This window comes from Semicossyphus pulcher, unplaced genomic scaffold (assembly GCF_022749685.1).
Source record: "Semicossyphus pulcher isolate SPU_LCO1_2020_fin unplaced genomic scaffold, fSemPul1.0.p SCAF_7, whole genome shotgun sequence".
Classification (NCBI taxonomy): domain Eukaryota; kingdom Metazoa; phylum Chordata; class Actinopteri; order Labriformes; family Labridae; genus Semicossyphus; species Semicossyphus pulcher.
This window is the reverse complement of record NW_027211748.1, coordinates 15,584,882-15,604,755: the sequence shown is the minus strand read 5'-3', so window position 1 is coordinate 15,604,755 and position 19,874 is coordinate 15,584,882. Positions and strand designations below refer to the sequence as shown.

Genomic DNA, 19,874 nt, shown 5'->3' with positions numbered 1-19,874 from the left:
CAAATCCTGCCCGTCTGCATCCATTGCCGCCGAGTTTGATAAACAGACTGAATGAGTAATAGATACAATAAAGACCGAACCACCGTAACATCTTCACTGTTTACTAACCGTTTCGGGCGCGTTTGTGACGTCAGACAGAGACGCAGCAGAAAAGAGACTGAAAGAAGTGTTCTCCACTAGCAATGGGAAAACAGACAATCGGCATCTAAAAGCAAACCAGACCAATAGCGACAACATCGGTTATTTCTATTTAGTTATTTTTAATGCCTGAAGCGGCTGGCGGGGGGTAGGTGTTAGATGAAGCGATTAACTGCACGCTGCCTTTGTTTACATTTTCCAGGGTAAAAATGTAAAGTGAGTGACTCATATGACTGTTAAAGAAAGCAGGACGAGACTTTTTGTTCAAAACCACCACTTAAACATGTACAGGACAAAATCAGCAAAGAGATAAGAGGTACGGCTTTGTCCACAGGGGGCGCCAAAATCAACACAAACTTCCTCACAGGAGCTTTAATTAGCAAATACACACTGGAAAGCGTCCAGTATATACAGAGTGAGATTGAAAAGTGAAGTGGAGACAGGTGAGGACGGGTGGGAAAGGTCAGGAGTCTGATTGGCTGATGGGAACAGGTGTGTGGATGTAAAGAGGAGGGAAAGTTAGAGGGCACCTGAGAAGGGGAGAAGAGCAGGTGACCATGGGAAGTGTGACTTTTGAGGAGGAACAGGGAGACAGACTGTGACTTATATAGCTCGTGTGTTTCACTGTGATTGATTGTCTCTTAGGTGGTCTTCTTCAGCACCAACATATAACCAACGAAATCACAGATAATGCTGTTTAAATCGTTGTTTCGTGCGACATATGTAACCTGATGACGACACTGTTGTTATTCCCATGTCTGCGCTCCTGCTGTGTGGAGGTATGTCATCTATGTACGCTGCAGGAGTTACATTGATGTAATTCCCTGTAGAACAGAACGAGAAGAGAGACGGACAGAAAGGGGGTTTTTGGCAAATTGTTCCGAAAAGATGGACTGAGGGATAACGTTGCTAAGAGACCCTGACATTACCTATTTATCCCAGAATCAGACTGTAGCCCACGTGCACTCAGACTCACTCTGTGTGTGTGTTCTCCTCTCCCCACTGCGTCTGTGTGTCCTTGCTCTCGCTCGTACTATAAAGCCGTCAGCATCGCTCTCTGCTCCCTGCTCGAGTAAAGTCAAGGCTGCTCTCGCTGAGATATAACTCACAGCCTGGCTGTGCCTGCAGAACAGCGGATGATGCTCAAGCTTTTTTCTTTTTTTGTATCAATACAAAGCGCTTTGTCAGGCGTTACTTTTATTAGGGTTGTAGGGCAAATCTCAACTCCCACACAAGCCTGTGTCTGCTTTTAAATCAAGTGGAAGGTTAAAGGCACGGAGTAAAAAAATACTTCAACCTCAACAGCCGAGGAACAAAGAGAGGTGGAAGCAAACTGGAGGATAAAGAAGCTGCGAGTCAGTGGATTGTTTACCTTTGGGTATTTGATGACCGGGTTCACAGAAGACTGCTCTCAGAATACTCACCGCATCTTCTTGTGGACTAATCCCCACAGGGCTGCCTGCAAGCTGGCTTATCCGGCAAGTCACAGCATGCTTTAAAGCTCTCAGGGGCGATGTGCTGGAAGCAGAGGAGCAAATTTCTTCCGACAAGATCAGAAGAAAAGAAGCACTTTCTCTTCTCTCATTTGCTTTCTATGCTCAACGCGAAGACATCGAGTTTCTTGGTTATTTTGCTCGAGCTTTGGGCTGCAGCAAAATGAACATTTATGCAACTTGAGGGATCTCTTAGCCACCTTGTCATTCCATTTCTCTACCTTTACAGCCAACTTGCAAACTTTTCCCTGCTTTCATTCTTTAGCTGTTCCCACCTTACACCTCTTTACAGCACTACTTTTCTCTTCTCCTTTTTGACCACTTTTTCTTTAGCCTGAGGGCACCTGACTACCAATCAGTTCTTTTTCTGTCTCCTAATTGCCACCAATTCCTCTACACCCCACGCAGCCTGCTACACTCAGTGTCTTCCCCCTCTCTCTCCTCACAATTAACCTTCCCGTCCCGACACGATGTACTCCTCCGAGGAGCTCTGGAACTCCACCGAGCAGGTCTGGATCAACGGCTCGGGCGCAAACTTCTCTCTGGGAAGACGTGCGGGCGACGAGGACGAGGAAGGAGATCAGCACCCCTTCCTCACGGACGCCTGGCTGGTCCCTCTCTTCTTCGCCCTCATCATGCTGGTCGGACTGGTGGGAAACTCGCTGGTTATTTATGTCATTTCCAAACACAGGCAAATGAGGACGGCGACCAACTTCTACATAGGTGAGTAGTTAGATTACTGTAAGGACGCTTGTACATCAGAGTTCTGAAAAAGAGATTGAGATGGTCGTATTATCATGATCTCCACGTGCATCAACTTCAAATGTATCGTTCTTTGATGCATGTCTCTTTCATGCAGTAACGCTTCATTGCATGCCAACAGTGAGTTCAAAAGAACATCAGGGGTTCACGAGGAAGCTCAGCGTGATGTATTCGCTCTACATGTGTCCAATTAGTACATGACTTTTTTCTCACTTTTGTCCTCAGAGGTGAATTTGATTGCAAAGACTGGATACCTTAGGGGCGCTTGTAACAGGTGGGGAAAGTCAGTCAATTATTGTATCCTAAGGGTTCAGGAGTTTGAAGGGCTTTGCTTGCTTGTGCTTGTTTGCCTCTATGCAGATGATGTTTCGGTGTGAAAATGCATTAACATTTGGTGGCACTAACTCTCAAGTCGTTGCTCATTAAACAAGGGTTTATAATAGATGGCAACTCAAACTTTAGATGTAATTGTTGTTAATGTGTATTGTACTATAAACAGGTACAAAGTCTTTTAACATAATTGGTTGTGCTTGGACTAAATGACTTTTACCAGCAAACCGTTATTTGACTCCAACTGACACCAAACTTGAAGTTGGCGTATCATTAAGCCCAAACCACAATATTTTCTTGAACCTTTAACTTGAGTTTCACCTGCAAAGTTTGGTTAACTTAAAGCACCAAAAGTACTTAGGTTAGGTTTAGTAAAGATTATGATTTGAGCTCAAATAATGTGTAAGGGTTAGGGTTAGGGTAACCAATATTGACTCCCAGTTTCTTGTGGGTCAGGAACACCGGTGTCCTTGGTAAAAGAGAAAAAGCCAGTGTGTGAAAGTATGCAAATCTAGGGTTGCCATTTAGACACAATCTTCAACCATTGTAGAAGAAGGGGGCACAACGAGAGTATGCAGAGTGCCTCTTCTTTGCTTCACTCTCTTAGATCACATGGTTTATATTCATAATGAATGTTTCCATATTACATTTCTTTGTAGGGATCCATGATTGTTCCACCTCAGTGGAGCCTAATTCGTTTTTGTTGTCATGTCTACCTTCTTCCTCGACTGTTCTGCTTACTCCAGGTTTTTGATCTCAGAAATGGACACATAACGAGGAGGCTGGAAACACGTTTACAGTAGATGTTTGAAAGATTGCACTAATCTCCGTTGTATCAAGCAACACAAGAAAAATCAAAGGAGTGCATCCATCATGCGCCTGCCCTGTGTCTCCTTTGGTCTTCTGTGCACACTGACTCGATGCCTGATTGATTTGTGTTGCTGAAGTCAATTACAGCACGTATGTAAGATCTATGTGGTCACATGTCTCTTGAGAAGCATTGCAAAAGCTGATTGATTTACTGAGGTTAAGTCTGTAATAAGAAGGACATAGAACATAAAATAAAGAATGCAGGTCTCATAGATGCATTTATGTAAATGAGCTTGTCTCCTGATGCGTAAATGAGGCCAAGTGATTCGTGCGATGCTGTGATTTAGTGTAGAAACCATTTGTTACTGTGTTTGCATATTGCAATCGGGACGTGACAAGAATTCAATCTTGGATAATATCCCGAGGCCACATCATGGAAACAGTTTAATATTCAGCAACATTAGATCAGCGAATGCACCATCTGGACATAATGGTCCAGCCACTGTAATATGATTAGATGAGCTGGTAAAACAAATAGGAGGTAGTGGGTGGTGTGTTTGTCACTGTGACAGACTAAACAGAAATAGGAAGACAAGATGAGACTGCCAAGGTTATCAGTGAATCTCTGCTCGGTGTGCTGGGCAGATATTGGCTCTGCAATGTGAATTTAAATAAGTGTGTGTTTTTCAAAGAGTCTGTAGGGGAAGGTGAAGTGTTCCACCTGATGTCAGGTCAGAAAGTTGAGGGCTTGATTTTCTATAACGACTTAAAGCACACCATCAAATTAACACTTGCTGATTCGGAAGTAGTCTGTACTTGACATCAGACACTTTATTTACCCACTTAACAAGCAGCTTCTGAGGGACACCAGGCATAGTCGGACAAAAACAAGTTTTGTGGTGGAGACAGAAACAACTCCTCGGTCAATAAGTTTCGAACAAACTTTACAGGTTGGCAGAATTCACAGCGTGGGAGTTGCACTGGATTGCACGATATAAAACAGGTCTACTTTTGGTAGATGATGACACAGTGGATCAGAGTACACAGACATGACACTTCATTACACTCCAGCATCTAAAGTTGTTAAAATTTGGATTTTAGTAGCTCAACAAGAGGTTCACAGACTCCGACGACAATAAATGCAACTGGAACGCCTCCACCCACTTCAATTCAATCAAATACACAAATACACAGACCCCCTCCAATACAAAATAATAGGATAGGCCTACCAGCTGTCAATAAAGAACGGTGATGCTCCTGGCAAGTTTGTCAACGTCTGAACCTAACCAATCACAGCATTGTTGCAGCAACCTCCATCGACAGGTCGGGTCACTTATGCTGTACGCTAGCTGAGGAGTTTGGTGCTAATCGTCTGTTTAGCCAGATTTATGATGGACGATGTAGGTGGCAACGCCAAAAACAGAAAACATACTATTTCCACGGGGAGTGGGAAAGTTTGTATTCACAAATGTGAAGGACAAGTGTGTGTGCCTCATGTGTGGTACCAACGTTTCAGTCAACAAATCAACATGGGGCGCCACCAGCAATCACAGCAATGTAATGCAAGTAGCTCTTGGCCACTTCCATTTATTCAAAGTAGCTTTCAGATGAAAGAAGGTCGGAGACCCCTGTTTTACATGAACGTATTTTATACCAGTTGGTTCTCATGGAGGGGTCTGATGATTAGCATCTCATTTCTTCCCATTATCTATCCGGGTGGTTACGTATTTGGATGTCGTCTAGAGCCTCAACTATAGTGCCAAATATTTTCATTTCTTATGAATTTGTATTGTAGCCACTGTGGATCAAAGGAACGGTCGGCTGCCTCCGATCAGAAGATTGACAGTTCAATCCCCAGCTCATCCTGTCCACATGTCAACGTATCCTCGGGCTACACACTGAACCCCAAATTGCTCCTAGAGGCATAGCCTGCGGTGTGTGAATGTGAGTTGTTTGCTGATTAGTGGTCCAGTCCATTTAGCACTTACCATTTAATGAGAAAATACAGTAAATAGTTTGGTCCATAAAGTGTCAGAAAAATAGCTAAAAAAGTGCATCATGACTTATTCAAATGCCTGTCAAATGTCCAACCACCTGTCCAAAACCAAAAGGACTTTTTAAATATGAGACTGTTTACTGGAGATGAATGTTAGAACAGCAAGTCCACTTGAACGGTAGTCAAAGAGCCAAACAAGCCAAAGTTGTTTTGCTATGGTAAAACAATACAGGTCTACCCGGTGGTGCAGCGGTTAGCGCTGTCGCCTCACGGCTAGAAGGTTCCTAGTTCGAAGCCCGGTTCGGACGAAGTGGACGACACTTTCTGTGTGGAGTTTGCATGTTCTTCCCGTGCATGTGTGGGTTCCTTCATTGGTGACTCTAAATTGCCAGGCGTGAATGTGAGAGTGAAATGTTGCCTGTCTCTATGTGCCGGCCCTGTGGTTGACTGGTGATCAGTCAAGGGTGTACCCCGCCTCTCGCCCAATGACAGCTTGGACAGGCTCCAGCCCCCCTGCGACCCTGAGCAGCATAAGTGGTATAGATGATGGATGGATGGATAAAACAATTATCCCATCCCTCATCCTAATTCAGACAAATTTCCATGGACCTGAATCCGGTTGAGCCAATCAAAGCACTTTAAATCCAGAAAAACAAGATGGCCGCCTAGATTTAGAATGTCAAAACTTAGTATTAAACAAAGTGATTATTAGTTCATGTCATGTACAAGTGTTGGCTACTAAATCATGTCATGCCAAACATCTGTGCATTAGGAAAAACAGGAAGCCATATCAATTAGGTGTTTGAACTAGCTAGCCTAGCATCCTATCGCTACGTCACATGTTCTGTTGCTCTGATTGGTTCTGGCTTCCAAAGGCATTTTGGTCTGCGCATGGTGATATCATGCCTTGGAAAATGAAGCTGAACTGAGAGGTTTCAGATGAATCCACATATGCAAATTGGTCTGGCAATGTTAGGCTGCCGAAAAAGTAAAAATGTTCAACCTACAAGCCCCCTAGTGGCCATGAGAATTATGACAGAGGTAAAGGAGGAAGTCAGGGGCCATTATAGAGCAATAAAGACCATGAAGAAAGAAAGTCTGGTTAGAATAATGGTTAAACATCATATGTTAACGAATGAGACAGCTGACTGTGCTGAACGTGTGTTTCCAACTAACTGTGTGGACACGGTTTGTTTTCAAGGCTTGACCACAATCGTTGCAACTTGTTAACCCTGTATTTCTGATAGTAATCATGGTGATGAATGCCCCCTGACCACGATCTTTCTCTTAACCTCACCAGACTCTAACCAAAGTGTTGTCACATCATGACAAAGATGTATTTTCAGCAGAGGTTTCAAAGCTCAGAGGGGTGACGTTTTCCTTCTATTCTTCTCCCCTCTTCAAATGAACGTGGTATTTCTCGGTTATTACGCTCCTGCTTTGGGCTGCAATGAAATGAGCTCCTCTCTGCAACATGAGGCATCTTCTTCAAATCTTCTCTGTCAGAGTACAAATCAGAAAAAATGTCTGTAATGGAGGGAAGGACAAATATTACTTAAGCGATTCATTGATGTTGCTGCACGGCCATTTGATGGATGACTAAAAGTATATAAAGTCGGACGCTATCTCAAAATCCTTTAAGCTTCTCTGTCTTAACCTTAGAAACTTTATCTGTAACTCACTGTGCTGCAGACTGTTCACCTGTCATCATCTGTTGTTTTCTCTCTGTGCAGCAAACCTGGCTGCCACTGACATCATCTTCCTGGTGTGCTGCGTCCCCTTCACTGCCACCCTCTATCCTCTCCCCGGCTGGATCTTTGGCAACTTCATGTGCAAATTTGTCGCCTTTCTACAGCAGGTAAAACATGACTCATGCTCAATTATATGACACTAATATATGCATTTTATAATAATACTAAAAAAAGAACTCACAGTTATGACGCATCAGACTTAGGTTGCCCTTCTCCAGGAGCGGCCTTAACATGCACTGATTTCATTACTCAGCTGTGTGTCAAAGCCATCCTTTTTTTATCCATTTAAGAAGGTCGAGGCTCGACCTATTAAAATTATAAAGAAGTGTTGTCTCTAGTAAGCTCTGACTCAATCCATTGTTGCTTTTATTTGATGCAATATTCACTCTTACAGCTATTTTCACACTGTTACAAACCCAACGTTTCCTGAAGGAAACGTCTGGCTCTTTAGGTGCTTAATGCTCCGCTATGTTCCACGGCCAGTCGCCAACTTTGTCTGCTGTTTGGTGCAAAGAAGTTAACTAACAGTGGATGTATGAGTTTTTTCCAACTGTAAAACAACTTCCTGCTTTGTTGAAAGTGGAGAGATTAGATCAAAACTGTAAAGCTGAGGGATGAAAGATGCTAAACGCTAAACGCAGACTTGAGTGTAACAGCAGGATTCTCATCTCATCTCACTAACCATTGCAGAGAACCCAGACAAGGTTCAGTGAAGTTATGCATCGTGAAGTACATGCATTTTCTTCTCTCCTGCACAATCGCTTCATGAAAGAGAAGCCAAGTAATGGTCACATCCTGTCGCTCCTGTTGCTGCAGCTTTTACAGAGAAAATAGTCTATTAAAAAGTCCTTAAAAACACAGCATGTGACATCGGCAGGCGTGAAGTTCAGATCTTAAAGGGCCGTGCTTCTCCGCTTTACTGTAATTACAGTAATAATAAGTGTTTTCTAAAGATGTACTCTTAAATAGACCCTCTTAGTTTGAAAGGCCTACACTGTCATGGAGGATCTAAAAGAGTTGCTGGAGTTGCCACAGCTCCCGTTCAGTCAATTAATTCAAAATCTTTTCTAAAAGATGGTTAGAAAATCAGCTTGACTAAAATTTGAAAAAAATTTAATATTCCCTTTTGTTCGAAGATTGGGTTAAAAGTATACCTTTCATGTTGAAGCTGGAAGGGAGGAGGAGACAATCTGTCAGGACTCAAAAGGAAGAAGACGTTTTCTATTGTATGCAGAGTGACTGGACGTAACTGCTCATTTGAGCATGAAACTGTAAAATGTCAGTGTGAGAGAGACGGGCAAAGAAGAGAGGAAGGCAGGCAGAGAGGCTAATAAGCATTTTAATGAAAAAGATGGAGACATGTTCATCTAACATGGAAGCCTGAACCTTGTGGCCTTTTCTTTGGTGAAACAAAGACTCCTGAAGATGAACACTGAGCACAAACCTTGTCCTCTCTGTTTCAGCCATGACTCACCCCACATGTGCGCTGAACATTTTAATAGTTTTCAATGAAGGAAGACCTTCAGCCATTTGTTATTTTTGTCCATGAGAGAAGGGTCATTAGGTTTTTAATGATTAAACCAAGAACTGGTCGGCCTTGATGCATTATTCCTGCACAAATAATACAGGCCTTTAATCTGAGTAGTGCCAGTTCAATGAAAACAACCAAAGGGAAACAGCCAGCAAAGTTATATATAACTGCTGTGAGAGTCAATGACCACAACTTGTGCACGTTGCTTATTTTTTATTAAAGATGCATTAATTTGCAATGAGCATATCGTGCCGTACAGGAGGTCAGACAAATAGAGCATCTGGAAGATTTTCAAAATAATAGAATTAATTAATTAGAAATAATAGATACGGAAGTATTATTAGAGTGAATGTGTTGTTCACAACCTAAAGCTACAAATCAATGTCGTTCATAACCCCACTTTTCAACCGGTCTCAAAGCTACATGAAGTTGGCCCACTAATTAGAACTACGTCCATTATAAACATTTTATGAATATTTATAGTGATTGCCTGAATAAGTGATACATTTTCTTCAAAGATACACAGAGGCTCTCTTTACATCTATAACATAGTATTCTATACTATTCCCTCTGATGTTTTATTCTTTATTATACTTCATCTTTGAAGTTTAAGGAGAAAAAAAATGGCACTTCAGGCCGTTTTTATAGACGAGCTGTCCGAGACAGCAGACGGAAAGCGATCAAAGCAGTGTGAATGTTCTGTTCAGACGATGTTTGGTGGAGTTATCTGAATTAAAATAAACTAAAACCCACTCTCATAATTCAGAGGACGACTTACTGGGTGATGACCTTTAGTGACAATCACAACACGACTTTATTGTCCAACTTCAGCTGTTTCAAAAACACGTGTCAAGTGTTAAATAGGAAAGATTACAGGAATAGTTTATTTGAGAATCATTTATGAATTATATCATGTTTGTTAAGGACAGTGTTGGGTAACGTTACTGCGTTACCTACAGAGAAAAGTAATGTATTACATTACTTTTGCGTGACCAAAAATTAAACCCCTTTGCGACTCTTGGCGCATGTCGGTTATATTGTCAGGATGCAGTGTAACCTACTGCACGTCTGCCTTTGAACATTGACTCTACCATTGTTGCACAGCCTAGCTTACGGTCCATAATCTGTAACTCTGCAGCCTAATAACAGAAATGACAGACGCAATATGACCTTTACAGCTATTTATTCTTACAGCTAACAATGTGACAGTGAACTGGGCAGAGGCATACAGTAGGTAAAGCTCTTCGTCGCCACCAGTGTAGCGGAGCTGTGTTTAGCTAGCAGATGCTTCTTCAAATTTAAAGTAGAGCTCTTTGGTTTCAGTTCAGTAATTGTGCGATGAAGACAAATAACAAAATAATCCACCAAGCAAAAGAAAAGGGGGCCAAACTCTCATCTTGACTAGCCGCTCTCTGAGTCACCGCCGGTCACAGTCATGGCATCCCTCAGTCCGGCCCCGACATGCATCGAACCATTTTATGAAAGATTATGTAAAATATAATCAGACGTTTGCAAAACATATTTCAATCTTTGCTCATCTAATTTAGGTGAATGAGAAGACATAGAGATGATTCTCTTTGCAATACCCAAGTCCGTCCCCTTAAAAAGACATTATGCATTAAAGATAATAAGGTCCTGTGCTCTTAATAAGCCTGGCGTCTTAAAAATCGAAGGAATATGGAACCCGCATCCTTTGTGGCCTCAACACTGAACTCATCGTGACCCCTTTCTGTCTCTCTCATCTTATCCTTTGAAACACTGATGTGGTGCTCCAAACCTCCAGAGGGTAATGGTCGCTGGATTCGCAGTCACAGATAAGAGGCGCAGAGAGGCAAAAGAGAGAGGCAGATACAGAGACAAAAGAGGGACTAAATTAGATCCTATTTGGAGGAGAGCATAGAGAGAACTTATGACACCTCATTTCTCACCCTGCTGCACATATGTTAAAGCAATATGGGAAAGTTTACCCACAGAAAACACAAAAGACGACCCCTCAAGGACCATAGATTTGAAATTAGCAACATATCTTTACCGTGAGGTGTATGGAAAGAAACATTTTGAACGTAATGACTGTGAGACTCAAGTAAAATTAAGTCTTTTAACAGCAGTGAGAAGGTGAAATGTGTCGTATACTGTGCATTTCTTGTGTTAAGAAGAGAAGATTCTGTATGAGTCACTCTCAAAGTACATGAACGTTTCAAATGCAACATGAATACCACATTAAGCTATAATTAGCATTCCTCTGATGAGTCACAGTTTAACTCAAACATGATTGAACCCTATTAAAAATCAAATTGAACTATTTCTGCATATTGTAATTAAAAACACTTATCTCAATTGCGGCTTCCCCTCGGCTTCCTCTGTCTTCCTGCACCTTTTCCCTCTGCCGCGTTTCCTTTCACGCATGCTCTTCATTGTACAAACACAAGAGCTCATTAGCGAAAGTTGGAGCGTGTCTGTAGAGGGGAAAAAAAGCAGCTTGAACTCCTCGCTCATTAATGAGGGTTGATTAAAAGGCTGGTTTCACAGGACACCGTCAAAACAGGGTGATCATTCTGTTGCAATTAAACCACACAAACAATTTAAAATGATCTTTTAAGCTTGTGTTAGACCAAAGCAGTGACCCGTTAGGTCTACAAAACAAGGCAACAAACCCTTACGTGTTGCTGAAGAAAAGTGACATTGTATCGTTACTCCTTGGCAGTGGTGTACTCAGGAGGGGGGCAGGGGGGGCAAGTGCCCTCTTAAGTGCCCTTCAACTGGATAATTGATATATGTTGGAAAATTACCGTAAAATTCGGTGTAATAGATGCACTCTTAATACTTTTTTTTCATCTAAAAAGTTGGCTGCATCCTGTATACCAGTGCGACTAAAACACCAGTATAAAATGTAGAGAGAGGTTTGTTATTGTCTTGCGGTATCTGCGCTATCCGCTTGGTATGTGGTGACTCCGGGGAGACACCACATTTACACATTAAACTGTTTCCGGGTCCGAGCCACTACAATGCCTCCTATTTACAATATGCTGCTGTGCTGTTTAACTTGATTGTTGCTAACGCTTCGTCGTGGACATGCACCATCAGCCGCCATCCTCACAACAATCAACATAAACGTAGGCTGCTGGGTACCGCTAGCTACCAGGATTGCAAACTTGACATGGTAAAAACAGATGGTAGGCTGTAATTTGTGTGTTTTAAATGTGTACACACAACGTTCCGCCACTGCTCCTTGGAGGCCTACATGATATAACAAGTGATTACTGAAGACCAAATATCTACATAGTGGGGTCTTTTTGAATCTAGGATTAAGTGTTACCAGCATGGGATTATATTTCTCACAGAATATACTTGCTTTTGAAATCAGAATGAAAATTCTGGTTCTAAGACAGAATAGGTATTACAGAAAATTTATCTGAACATTTAAACAAGGGAGTAAAAGATAAAATAGGTGAACACATTACATTTCATTCTGTCTTTCCTAGGTGACAGTCCAAGCCACCTGTATCACTCTGACAGCCATGAGCGGGGATCGCTGTTACGTCACAGTCTACCCTCTGAAATCTCTCCGCCACCGCACCCCAAGAGTAGCCATGATCGTCAGCGTCTGCATTTGGATTGGTAAGACCTGCTCATTTGAACTTATATTTTCTAAGTACATTTAATCTTTGTTTTTTAATTAATCACAAATTTAATGAATAATAATAAGGACCCTTTGTAGATGTAATCGGTAAAAGACATATACCCCTGTCCCACCAAAATGAGTGCGTTGACGCAGGTTTTTCAGACCCGGGAAGACCTGCTGATAAATGCCGATTGTCTCTTTTCCCATTGACAGTGGAGTATACTCCTGTCGGTCTCTTTTCTGCTGGGTCACCGTCTGGCGTCACAAACGCGCCGGGTCAGTAAACAATAGTACGCACAAAGAACTTACATTATAGTCTTTGGTAAGTAGCATGGAGGCTAGTGAAGATGTTATGGTGGTTAGGTCTTCGTTGTATCTATTACTCATTCAGTCTGTTTATCAAACTCCGGAAAAATTTGGAACTATGTTCGAGTGCTGCTTGGATGGAGACGGGCAGAGTTTGTTGTCAATGCGCGTCATAGCAACGCGCTGGAAAGGGGGCGGAGATTAACGTGTCGACCTGGGTTTTGTGTTCCCTTCATTGCCGATTGGAGCCGAGGTGATAATTACCCAGGTCTGCTGCAGAGTCATTTGACCCGGGTCTGAATGCTAATTGTAACCTTTCCCACTAAGCTGGGTGTTAGCGGGTTTTTTGACCAGTGAGAAAGGGGCTCCAGTGTGCATGATGTCAGCTTCTTCTACATTGTCCTCATCCTGCCCAGGCTCCTTCATCCTGTCCACACCGATTCTCATGTACCAGCGTATAGAAGAGGGTTACTGGTACGGCCCGAGGCAGTACTGCATGGAGAGATTCCCCTCTAAGACTCATGAGAGGGCTTTCATCCTCTACCAGTTCATTGCTGCCTACCTGCTGCCCGTCCTCACCATCTCCTTCTGCTACACTCTGATGGTGAAGAGGGTGGGCCAGCCCACTGTAGAGCCCGTAGACAACAACTATCAGGTGAGGACAAAGTTTGTTTTGTGCTAATTGCTTGCCTTTGTACGAAGACTTGACTGCCCTCGCTACTAATTGTCATCTAATTAAAAAGTTTAAAAGGTCTTCTCTTCTCTACACGGGGGAAGCCACCTGTCCTTTTGCAACGCTCGTTATCTTGCTTTTGATGTTTTCTGTCTTTGAAAATGTCTTTTGAAGCACCAGTCTTTAAAGAAGTTGTGTTCAATCGTTTTATAATAACTAGGTATCAAAGGAGTGCTTATCACAACAAACCCACAGAGAACTTTGTAGTTCCTTTTATTTCTTTAAACCATGTTCACCCGACAGCCATTTAGCTCAAATGCTGTTATAGTGTTGTACAGCTTGTTCCAGGTTTGCAAGCTGTATAAAATTTGGGAATCTGAGAAACTGTTCATTTCACACTCATCGGCAATTGCAACTGAAAAGACAATGGATGGTGATAATCAGCGGGGACAATGAGTTTTATTCAAGATAACATATATTTGGTGACATATTAGCTACTGACAGCATTGACATCATTCAACTCATTGTAGCAAACATTACTTTCGTTAACTAACACAACATTGAATACTATTTTTTGCTGTCATATTGTGAAAAACTTTCAGATAGTTATACTAGCTAGAAAGTAGTTGAATGCTAACATAAGCTAGTGTCTTTTTGTATCTATTGAGTTATAGATGGACCTTTATTGCAAATGTCGTGCACGACTACAGTTCAACAAAATTGGATGGCTGTCCTTACCGATGCAGAGGAAAAAATAATAATTTAAAAAAGAACCACAGTAGCAATCTGTAACCTCAGTTTGTTCATTTTGTTGGCTATGGATCTCTTTAGCCTTGTAAGAACGCCGGCTCTGCAGCCCTGCTTCTGCCTCCTGTGTCTCCGCTGTTTGTAGTAGCCGTGGCTCTGACACACAAACACATACGTTTATGCACACACTAACAGAAAGCACCCAAAAGGAGAGCCGTAAGCTGCTGCGTCTATGTGCGCTACCATGACACATTCATCAAGTATAACCTTGGAATACGGACAGATGCCCCTCCTGATTTTCACCATCCATTGGCTTTCAGTTTTTGATCAATTGAGAATTATTAAAATGACAGCACTTTGTCAGATTTCCTATGTTTTTATGATTTGCTAACCTGTATACAACAGTATAACATGAGAACAGCATGTGAGCTTCTGGGGCTTGGCCTGAGTACAGAGCAAAACAGCTGCAATATGAATTTTACACTGAGCTTAAACTGTGATATTGTGAATTTTACTTGAGTATGAGATCTTCTTCCACAACAGGCTGGAGAGGCACTCTTTTGTGCTACAGAGTTCTATATGTGCTTACTCTTTGAGCCCAAACACGCAGAAGTTGAAGGAAGTAGTTGGTTGCTAGCTAGCTTGCTGCAAGTATTTGTTGGTACATCGATGTAAGTGGCGAAAAAATTCAGACTGCACAAAGGGTCAAGTGGTCAACTTTAAACAAAAAATGCAAGGTGTCAACTTTGCTTCACTTTCCACTCAACTTAAGAAAATTCCTCTTCTTCTCTTCCTCAGGTCAACCTCCTGTCTGAAAGAACTATCAGTATCAGGAGCAAAGTCTCCAAGATGGTGGTCGTCATTGTCCTTCTTTTCGCCATCTGCTGGGGTCCTATTCAAATCTTCGTCCTCTTCCAGTCTTTCTATCCAAACTACCGACCCAACTACGCCACATACAAGATCAAGACATGGGCCAACTGCATGTCCTACGCCAACTCCTCAGTCAACCCCATAGTTTATGGTTTCATGGGAGCCACCTTCCAAAAGTCATTCAGGAAAACATTTCCATTTCTGTTCAAGCACAAAGTCAGAGATAGCAGCATGGCTTCAAGGACTGCCAACGCTGAAATCAAGTTTGTCGCTGCAGAGGAAGGCAACAATAACAATGCACTGAACTGAAAAGGAGAATTAGAAAACAGAAGAATAAGACTTTTGTTTGTGTCAGAGGAAATCGTTGCAAGAAGCAAAATAATAATGTAAGTGTTCATTGTGTGAAAGTCTTTATACAACTGGCTGCTCTGTGTTTGGCAGATAATTTTCAGCTATGTTCATGAATACAGCTAATCAGCAAAATAAAGGGGAAACACAGACTCATAATGTGGATGGACACTAACAGTGCACAATATGTTACCTGTTTTACTGCCAAAGCCAGGCAGTGTTGGCACATCACATCATCTATCGAGCAGCCAAACATCACTGCCAAACAAGAGAGGACAGTTGTACACATCTGATGAAAAGAGAGGGACACTTTGTCTGAAAGCTGCTGGCGAGAGTCCTCGCCCATGTAAGATCATGGCTGACAAGGCCTGCCGCTTTGCTATAAACTGTTACGCATTTGGACATCAGATGATATAATGCGATAACAAATGTAAATGACTGCGGGCTGAAAGTGCATTTTGAATGGGCAACTGATACTGGAGATTAGATCGCTATGGACAAGTCTAGTTTTATATACGTGGCTTTACATACATTTTTTCCAAGAGAAAGAGAATTCACCTCGAGACACTTTGTGTCTTTATTGGAAACAGCGAACACTGTTCTGTTTTTTAAAAGGAATTTTGGCAATTTTGGAGTAAAGCCTTATTTTAAGTCTTGCAGAGAGTTACATATAAAAGATCATGTCTCATGTCACATCTCTCATGTCTGACAGTACATTTGAAGCTAGAGTCAAGCGGTGACTAGCTTGAAGACATAATCTCGAAGTTCTCAGTTTTGTTCTATTTGGTGGCACCTAATGGCGATAAAAATAACTTGCTGAATCTGTAGTCATCGATCTTTTCTTTTTTTGTTCAGCCATAGTAGATTACTGTTTACTCGCAACACTTGCAGAGACCGAAAAAGCAGCCGCTTAGCTCCGCCTACCCTCTCTGGCAGACCAACCACTGCTGGGTGATGGGAAACGCGTCACTAACTGGGCGCCGCTTGTGATTTTTCCCGTGAATGTTGACACAGACACCCAGTCTGCAATAATAATGTATACTGCAAATGCAAAGGCTTTCATCAGTGGGCCATAGGCTCAGATCACCATTGTGTTACCTCATTCGGCAATAGATAGTGACTTAAAAGACATTTAAAGTTATAAATGAAAACGTTCAAGATTATCACTTTAACTAAGCATAGAGACTAGAATCACGTTGAAGCAGCTAGCCAGGCCCGGTCTGAAGTTCAAAAATCTCCCCACCAGCACCTCTAAAACTCTTAAAGTTGACTAAGACATAAAGTACAAACAGCAGCCTTGATGCGTGGAGTTGGTGATGTGTTTTTTTTTTTTACCACCGGGGTCAGGCCTACACACGGGTCTGTATGTGAGTGACTGACTGAGTGACGGTACTTTCACAGCGGTAGAGAGAGAGAGTTCCAATATGCTCCATGGCGGATCATGGAGCATATTGGACCTCTACTGACGCGACTCCATGATCCGCCATGGAGCATATTGGACCTCTACTGACGCGACTCTCTGTCTAGACGGCTCTGGATACTTTGTTCAGGGAATAGGCAGGGCTGCTCGTCTGCTGTCCTCACCTACGTCCTCAGCGCACACCTGCTTTCAAACACGTTGTCTTCGGCCTCATATGGACAGTCCTTGTAACACATTGCCTTGTTGCTTTGCATTGTATTGGACTTATTTTAACTTGTGTGAATAGTGTTCTCTTAAAATGCAAATCATATCTTGCTTGGCAATTACTAATATGGAAATATGTAAAAACAAGACAAATACAAGTGTCTCCTGTCAGCCAAAGTTCATTGTTAAATGTAATTTGATATGATGTTATATTGTCTCTTCACTGTATTTTAATCAACATTTTCTTTCCCTAACATTGGGGCCAATTAGCAAATACCTCTCCGTCCAAGTTTATATTTGAGATGGTGACAAAACGTCCACCTGAATAAAGAACAGGATGCTTTTCTGTTGTTTGCCTGTCAGCACATTAAACCAGCTGTGAAAACGAAGTGAGCTCAGGATAACACAGACATATAGTTGTGATTCCAGTGAAACCAAGTCATCGTCCAGTTTGAAGTTTCTCCGCTTTCCCGGCGTGATGAGTGGGAGCTGCCAGCAGCAGGGGTCACGGGGTTTTGTGTCGAACCCATAAACATTCACACCTTTCTAAACACAGGAAAGCTGCAGAAACATGCACACACATACACATGCATTTTCAGTAGATTAATCCAGCTGTCACATCAAGAAATAGCCTTGCCTGTCAGACGGACTAAATTGTGAACGGTAGCAAATACCTGTATGGCCTTCATGTCCCCTCTTCTGATGGAGAGCTTGTTCATGGAGCAGCTGTCTGCCGATGGATATACAGCCTGTTATTATTTGTACAGCGCTCCAGCCAGCTCTCCACTTTCTATGTGCAGTCCTTTTCTGTCCGTCCCACGCAGCAACATTCAAAATCAGAACTTAAATTACGGCCCATAGAAAATCTGCTCATGTAATACTCATTTGAATTGTAGATCCTGTGGGACTTGCAGTCATCAGGGCTCCATTCAAAAAACATCAAAGTGTCTTGAAAAGGGAAACCTGAGTGCTTTTTGCTGCCATAATTAACCATTTTTAGGTATAAAAAAAGTGCTCATTAATAGAAATAACATTAACGCAGAAGAGCTGGACAAACCATTAACTATGGCCTCCTTTATGTAACTAAAGATGTTGCATTTTCAGCAGTACACAGTACCACAGATACATAAATCAAGTCGTGTTTACTTTGTCTCAATAATGAACCAGGACTTTCATTCATTAAGTGCAAAGCCATTTAATTTCATCTGAATGTTATTGGAAAACACGTCTTAACATGTTTAATTTAATGCTAATGACAACTGGTTGCTTTTTAATGTATGCTAAATGTGCTGCAATTCTTCCACAGAGGTTAATGTACATCCATTAAGACCAAGGTCAGATCAATAGTATGTATGTTTTCCGGCTTCATATTAAGTATTCTCTTGTATTTACGCATCCTGTGACATTAATGTTCTGCTCAATGTCTGTTCTGGTTGTTCAGCAATTCAGTGTTTGAATTTGGACGAATAAAATCATTCTATTTTTTGATAGACCATTTCTGAGGTTTGTCACTGTGGGGAAAAAATGACAAATCTCTTCTCCACCAGTGATGTGTGGATTATTTCTCAGGGTTATGTGGAACCATGTCTACAATAAGTTCTCTTTTAACGAGGGAACATGGGGAGTAATGTACTGGAACAATTTAAACCTGGGAAACACCTGGAAGCATTATTTTAAATGTTGTAAGTTAAATTAAAATAAGGCCTTGTCTTCTAAGCCTTGTTGACTATCTAAGTAAATCATTAGATTCTGCTACGTAAACCAAGCCAAACAATCATCTTTGGTAGAGAAAAGTGGCTTCAAATAACTTTTACTCTATTATTAGTATGTAAAAGCTCTTTTCTGACAGTCATAGTAAATGACAATGGTAAAACAAAAAGTTAATAAATGTAGCTAATATAGTTTATGTTCAGTCAGGAACACTCGTGGTCATAGATTTAACCATTTATTGCCAGATGGAAATACAGTTAAGCTTGGCGGTGATGGCTCCGCTCTTAAGTTGCTCTCTGGGTTAGCCCAGCAGCATAGCTTTCCAGGCAGTGCTGTGTAAGAACCCCCTGGGTATACTGAGTGGGCAAAAGGCTTCACACTACAAAGGAGGAGGCTGGGGTGGTGGAGGCAAAGCATTGCCACCAGCTGCAGCGGTGTGTGCAGCATTGGTGTTGCAGGGATGAGTGCATTTAAATGGACCGCCTTGTCGTGAGAAGCGGCTGTGATTGGTGTGTAACTGATTAGAAATGATGATTTGATCAGCAGGCTGTCAGCTTATTACAGCTGGGGCGTATGACTTCTGTGTCCTGCATGAACTAATGCAAAGCTCAATTTATTGCATGAAGACAAACAGGAAGACCGTCATAATAAAAGGTCATGCAAAAAGTACAAGAACAATCATACGAGCACAAGGTTTTCTTAAAGGGGGGGGTATTATGCTAATTTCAAGCTTCATATTTCACTCTGTGATACCTGTGGAGAAGCTTATTATAATCTACAGTAAAAAAAAAACTCTCTCTGTGCAGGCCCTCATACAGCCTCTGCCTGAAACGACTCAGTCAGCTCTGTCCCTTTCTTCTGATTGGCCAGCTCAACAAAGTCGGTTGAGGCTGCACTTCATGAGCCTGCAGACTGAGCTGAGAAGCCTGGGGATTACTCCCCATATGCTCCCAACATACTTTTACCTACAGATTTGAAACTTCACCCACATTTAGTCTGGACATCCAACATTGTAACATTATATATATCTTAAAATGTGAAACAGCTTAACACCCTCTCTTTAAGCTCCAAATTCTGGAGACCTAAATCAGCCCTATCATTATAATAGAGCAATAACCAGCAAATTATGACTTTGATGATGGCCTGACTTTTCATTGTGCCAC

The 19,874-nt window shown here is 41.9% G+C and overlaps 1 protein-coding gene across 1 annotated transcript; it reads left to right on the top strand.

The window, feature by feature from the left end:
- The first annotated feature begins 2,101 nt into the window (after window positions 1-2,101).
- kiss1ra (KISS1 receptor a) lies at window positions 2,102-15,338 on the top strand. Its single transcript, XM_069684364.1, has 5 exons — window positions 2,102-2,354; window positions 7,263-7,387; window positions 12,294-12,429; window positions 13,156-13,394; window positions 14,958-15,338. Exons 1-5 carry the CDS (start codon window positions 2,102-2,104, stop codon window positions 15,336-15,338), a joined length of 1,134 nt encoding a protein of 377 aa, XP_069540465.1.
- Window positions 15,339-19,874: the final 4,536 nt, after the last annotated feature.

Coding starts and splice junctions, on each gene's coding strand:
- kiss1ra (XM_069684364.1), top strand. CDS start 2,102: ATGTACTCCTCCGAGGAGCTCTGGAACTCCACCGAGCAGGTCTGGATC. Junction 2,355..7,262: donor GGCGACCAACTTCTACATAG/GTGAGTAGTTAG, acceptor CTCTCTGTGCAG/CAAACCTGGCTGCCACTGAC. Junction 12,430..13,155: donor CAGCGTCTGCATTTGGATTG/GTAAGACCTGCT, acceptor CATCCTGCCCAG/GCTCCTTCATCCTGTCCACA.